The sequence below is a fragment of the Gymnoscopelus microlampas genome (genome assembly GCF_963454915.1).
Source record: "Gymnoscopelus microlampas genome assembly, chromosome: 22".
Lineage (NCBI taxonomy): Eukaryota > Metazoa > Chordata > Actinopteri > Myctophiformes > Myctophidae > Gymnoscopelus > Gymnoscopelus microlampas.
Genome location: NC_139959.1, coordinates 9,003,812 through 9,009,985, shown reverse-complemented (window position 1 = coordinate 9,009,985; position 6,174 = coordinate 9,003,812). Strand labels below are relative to the sequence as shown.

Below are 6,174 nucleotides of genomic sequence, written 5' to 3'. Positions count from 1 at the left end.
TCGCTGTGCCACTCTGACATGCAAGGTTGCACACTGTGGGAGGATGCTAGAAAGTTTTATGCAAACAACTCGCATCTAGTGTGGCCATGAGTGCACTTGTATATTTGATCTGTGATGATGAGTCAGAGATTATACAATATACTTACTTGAGATATTCTGGTGCTACATGCACTTACTCACATGTCACATCACAACATTGTTTGTCATGGTTTAGTCAGGAAACTGACTCACTAGTTGTTGTTTTTTTACTTTTAGGGAATTGCAATACGTCACACTTTTTTTTGTACCTCCTCATAAACCCCCTAGCCTGACTATTAATAGCCATTGGGTGCTCTATGCTGCTTTATAGAATTCTGGACCAGTACCCTAATTCAGCTGAATATTTGTTTTAATTGAATTCAAATTCAGTCAAATGAATTTTGTGACATGCTTTGTTCTTTTGCAGTTCAGCTTGTATTATGTCACCGTAGGCATTCTGCAATTTCATGCATACACAAAACAATTATTCATCATAGAACGAGACATTCCCCCTTCACGGCTCAACTCTGTCCCCCTCTCCCTGCCCCTGTGCTCTCTCACTTGCCTGCACTAATCTTTTTGTTGTGGACCGAGGGGCCCAGTGCTTTGGCTGACCATCGCAACACTATGGGGGCTAGTTCAGCCGAAGGATACCCACCGAGCCCTCCTGCCATCCTCCACCCGATTAGGCAGGCCTATAATTAACGCCTCCCTCTGCCGGAACACATCCTGTATTCATCCTCGGCGACTGGCTTGGAATTTGTTCACTCTTGCTCCTTTTTTAGCTTCACTGTTTTCACTGGTCCTCTTGTTCTCTCCCACACTACATCGTCGTTGCTTGCCGATCTGTCAAGCCCTCAGCCAGCTGCCAGGAGTGTCAGGGAGTTGAGGAGGGGGTCCCCAGGTAAGGAACATGTGGTTCGGGAGCAATGCTTTACCATTGCTGCTACTACACCTTGGTCTGCTGGGGAGGGCCCCGGAGGTCAAGGGTCAGGAAGTGGGCTACCTGCAGCAGGCTCTCAAGGCCTTGGGCTTCCCAGACGTCCAGCCTCGGCTGTACAAGAACCAGACCGCAGCCCTGCTCACCATGATTCTCAAAATGGTGCGCTGCCCAGAACGAACTGGCACCACGCAAGAGCTGTGTGATAAGGTAAGGGATAGAACGCTCTTTGATTTAACATATACTGATCGTAGAAGCCCTTGAATGAGATTAATATTATGCCAGGCTCACATGCAAAATCAATTCATAATAATAATGGTAAGCTTCCCTAAATTTCCCTTTAAAGTTTAATACAATACTTATTAAGTCATTTTATCATCTTATCAAGTAGACCCCACATGTGTATCCTATCCCTGCCTGGTTATTCCAGCAACCCTGCTTGTTATGGCTGGAATGTGAGTGTGTGTGTGTGGAGGCTTAAGACCTTGACCTCTGTGGGTCATTCATGCTGAGTGGCTTTAGGGATCCCTCGGTTTGACATGAACTAAACGCTACAGACGGAAGTGAGGGACAGGCTGTTACATGCTTGTGCAGGTGGGTTGATGTTGGGATTGTGGTGTGTGTCTGTGAAGAGAAGGAGCTCTCACTTTCAACTGAAACTTCAGAAATTGTAGATTAACTTCGTATTTACTTAGTCTTGTGTTCACTGAATAGTGCACTGTACTGAAACGGGTAGCCCTTCACCCACTCATTAAACCCTCTGTGTTTTTGTGTGTGGGCCTAGTTGGGCTTGTATTCAACTCACCACAATACAACAGCACAAAGGCAATTCTTATCAGAGAAGCTCTTGGATATTTCACCCCAGGATGGGGATAAGCCTTTTTTTTTATCAAGCTATGAGAGGAAGTGAATATTTGTACATAGCCATCTGACCCAATGCCCACCACTTCCGTTGATATGTAAATGTCCCTGCAATGAATCACTCCCCGCTGATGACTGCTCATTGTAACAACTAAATGTTTTCATCAAAAGTCAAAGCTATTTTTTACTTCCTACCTGTACACATTTTGCTTCTTTTCATTTTTGTTTTAAGTGTCTGCAAATGATCTCACATTGTTTCCTGTGTCTGACTCTGTGACAGTGCTTGTCACCAGACACGGTCCTCTCTGCACTAGAGGATGACACCAAGGCTTACATCACGGAGGAGGACTACCAGAGAATCTCCACAGTTCTGCTGTACTACATCATCAACATGCAGGACGCGTGTGCCCCAGACTCTGCCTCCTCTTCCTCCTCTCCCAACTATCAGTTCTGCCTTTTGGCCCTGACCAGCCTGCACCCCAACGAGGACAGCCACTTCCTCTCTCCCAACGAAACAGAGAGTATTCTGCAGCTCATCAACCAGCACTATGAACCTGCCGACCAAGACTCCCCCGCCTCACCTCCCTCACAAGTAAAGGATGTATTTATTTTTCTAATTTATTGTCTCAGAACAAAGTCAGTTTTTTACGCCTCGTGTTTTTACATCTATACCTTTGGGGCATTGCTGACACTATTCACTGAGACTTTGATTCAGCTGTGGAAAGTAACTAATTACATTTACTCAAGGACTGTACTTCAGTACAATTTTGAGGTACTTTTACATTTGACTATTTCCAATTTTCAATACTTTTACTTCTGCTTCCACTACATCTCAGAGGCAAATATTGTACTTTTACTCCACTATAATTATTTGAAAACTTTAGTTACTAGTTACTTTGTAGATTTTGATTATTATTATAAAACCACTTCAGACCTATTACTGTATATACCTTGGCAATTTGAAAATAGCCGATCTACAAGCTCACAATGCATCGCTTTGCGACATGTTGTGAGCTTGTAGATCTGCTATTTTCAAAGGAATTTTATACATTTTAAACATTTGAAAACTTGTGAAATGGGACACTCTGCATATTAATTACTACTTTTACTTTTGGCACTTAAAGTACATTTTGATGCCAATACTTTTGCACTTTTACTCAATTAAATTTGTAATACCGAACTTGTAACAGACAAGGATTCTTGTACTTCTTCCATCACTGAGTGCCACCATGCGACACATAGAAAGTTTATTTTTATAAAGCACATTTACAAAGACAGAAGCCAACCAAAGTGCTATACAGGACAACAGAATAAAACACAAAAACACAAAGGTTGTACAAGGTAGAAAACAGAAGGGAATGCAATTAAACAAGAAGCAACACACAACAGTGGCAATGAGCAAGGGATGCTGTTGCTACCTATATCTCAGCTGGGCTCAAAAGCCAGTAATGCCTGTTCCATAGACTTGGGGGCGGCTGCAGAAAAAGGCTCTGTTGCCTCTGGTTTTTAGCCTGGTCATAGGCACGTCCAGCAGCAACTGATCTGCAGACCTTAGAGCTCTGGGTAGTGTATAATCATGTATAAGATCTGCAAGGATGGGGCATCCCCTTTTTAACTTGTTGTTTAAGACAAACATCAAAATGTTAAAATTATGATCCATCCTATGATCCCACCACAGTGTATTGATGCCACTCATCTCATGGAAGAAGTTCCGGTGGAAAGCAGCCAGGGTGCTGATGCCTCCTCTGTGTCCAGACTGGCTGCAGCCATCATCTCCCACACCCTGCAAGGACACTGCTTCAGCAAGAGGAACCTCCCCTCCCCATCCTTTTTTACAGACTACATCTTCCAATCCCTGAATCGCACCAGCAGCCTGCAGATATTTGGTAAATTCAGGAGGAAGGCTTTGTTGATTTATTCTTTTGATTGATTTTGAATTTCTAAAAAATTGATTTGTTTTGTTTCTGTGTCATTTCATGTCTTTCATTGCACATTTTAAGAGACTTGGTAGCCTTGGATCAAGACTATCATAGATATTTTTATAGAGTCTGACTTTTGCTTTTGTATCTACGATAGTCTTGGTCTCTACCCCGCTAATAGTCACTGGACATCCGCACGAAAAGCCCCTTACTTCTCTGTGTACAAAAAAACATATTAAGTGCTGACCCTGTAGCCACGGGTGTTAACTCGGCATTAGGAACCCGTGTGCATTGAATTAGCCTGAATTTTTCAATAGATATGTGTTTTAATCCCATCTGTGCCTGAACACCATTTTTATTTCCTCATTTACATCCTGTTTACATCGAGTGTAATGCCGGCTTTCACCTGATACGTCCCACCACTAGCCTACCACCCATTGAGGAATACAGGGAAATTCCGAACAGAATCCAACACAGACGGGACTAAAACACATAGACTTGGCTGACTCAGTGGACTTGAATTGATGCACTGTGCCCGACTCCTAATGACATTTCTTTATTTAGATCTAGAGGAGCTACTTCATCAGCTGGGCGTAGGAAAGGGAGGGGCTTCTCCCTCTCAAGGAAGGGAGAGGCGGAGCATCACACGCTCCTCCCACATAGGGGTGGGGCACCAGGTAGACGGCTGCATTGAAGAAACACGTGGCATCAACACAGACTGGACGCAGGTGAGACAGACCTGTCTATCTCACTACTTTTACCTGTGAATTCTTTCAATTCGATCTTTTTTAATTTGTTTGTTTTTGCATTGCTCTTTAAAGTCATCTAATGATGATGTGATGGCTAGCTTTAATAATTACTACACTGTCTGGCATTCAAAGTTTGTGTACATATAAACTTGATAACTATCCGGTATATGTTTTGTCTCTTCAATCCGATCAGGTGTGCTTCTCAGCCAATCAGCTGGTGGATATTTTTGCCCTGGATCCACACTCTCCAATTTCCAAGGAGCACTTCAGACAAATCTGCCCGGCCATCATTCAGCAGTTGCTAGGCGATGCCTGTGCGTCCACCAAGCCGACAGCGAGAGGAACTCCTCCCACTGCCGTTGAGAGTAAGACCTCATCACTGATGGGACCTCTTCACTGACTCTTCAGACAGACCGCCATCATCATCACCTACAAGCAGCGCAAAGCCATCAGCTGTGATTGAAGCTGGATGACATTTATTTGCCCTTGTGTTCCCTGTGTGGTTTCCCTTTCTTGATTTATTTCTCCCTCCTTCGTGATCGATATAGCAGCAATCGTTTTGTCGGCGTGTCCTGAACCTTTGGAAATCAATGTGTTTTGAGATAGAGGGCTAGACATGTTCGAGGTAGGGCCTAGAAAAGGGAAAAGTTTAAGTAAAGGGGGAAATTCAGTTTCAGCTTCATATTATCATATTTGTATATGTATTAAATGTAATCTTGCCTTTTCTATTTCTATTTAGTTGTTCTTTCAAACTCACTCTGTCTGTCTGTCTGTCTGTCTGTCTGTCTGTCTGTCTGTCTGTCTGTCCAGAGTATGGCTATAGCACTGCTGCTGCCCTGGTCGTCACGGCGGGTTCAATGTTGGGGATCTGCTTGATCTTCTTCAGGTCATGTCAGGAAACGTACGCCCTCGTCCTGCAGCTGTTTGTGGGGCTGGCAGTTGGCACCCTCTCAGGAGATGCCCTCCTGCACCTCATACCACAGGTATGTAGCCTGACACTCAGCCTGAATTTTCATTTCGTTTCACTCCATTACTCAGTCTGAAAGCCCTCTCAATGCAGCCGATTGCTGAGATGGGGGCGTGGCCAACGTTTTTTTTTTCAAAGACTCTTTGGCGATTGGTTCATACTGGATTATCCCAATCCCGATTCGTCGTACAGATTTTCAATCGAGGCTGAGACCTCCTATGAGAGCGTCACCAGACCAGAATCGCCTGAACATATTTTTTTTAGGGATGTCCGATATTATCGGCCTCCCGATATTAGCATAAAAATTGATATCGGGAAAATATCGGTATCGGTTTTTGAAAAAAAAAAAAAATGTTTTTTTTTTTTTTTTTTTTGCTTTATAAATAAGTTACAGGAGTTCTTACTGTATATGGTGTGTGTGATATGAAATTTGAGCTTACCCTAATCACAATAATCCCCGCATATATCGGTATCGGTTGATATCGGTATCGGTAATTAAGAGTTGGACAATATCGGTATATCAGTTATCGGTAAAAAAGCCAATATCGGACAACCCTATTTTTTTTAATGATTCACGGGCTGGAGCCAGGCTAACAGGTATGTAGAAGAGCTTTGTTGGGTGCTGTGGGTGAAAGGCACCCATGATCAACAAAAGGGAGGTGGCACTGGCCATTGTGTGTAAACGATTAAAATCTAAAGATGAGGTCACACACGAATAGA

General features: G+C 43.4%; 1 protein-coding gene across 1 annotated transcript in view; it reads left to right on the top strand.

The window, feature by feature from the left end:
- Nucleotides 1-931: 931 nt before the first annotated feature.
- LOC311039104 (zinc transporter ZIP12-like) overlaps nucleotides 932-6,174 on the top strand; it is a gene marked incomplete at both ends in the record, with an annotated part of 12,735 nt that continues 7,492 nt past the window's right edge. Inside the window, 6 exons of the mRNA XM_084048745.1 lie at nucleotides 932-1,168; nucleotides 2,100-2,411; nucleotides 3,498-3,705; nucleotides 4,303-4,466; nucleotides 4,681-4,852; nucleotides 5,298-5,470. Coding sequence (XP_083904871.1) covers nucleotides 932-1,168; nucleotides 2,100-2,411; nucleotides 3,498-3,705; nucleotides 4,303-4,466; nucleotides 4,681-4,852; nucleotides 5,298-5,470 — 1,266 coding nt within the window. The remainder of the gene's footprint in view (nucleotides 1,169-2,099; nucleotides 2,412-3,497; nucleotides 3,706-4,302; nucleotides 4,467-4,680; nucleotides 4,853-5,297; nucleotides 5,471-6,174) is intronic.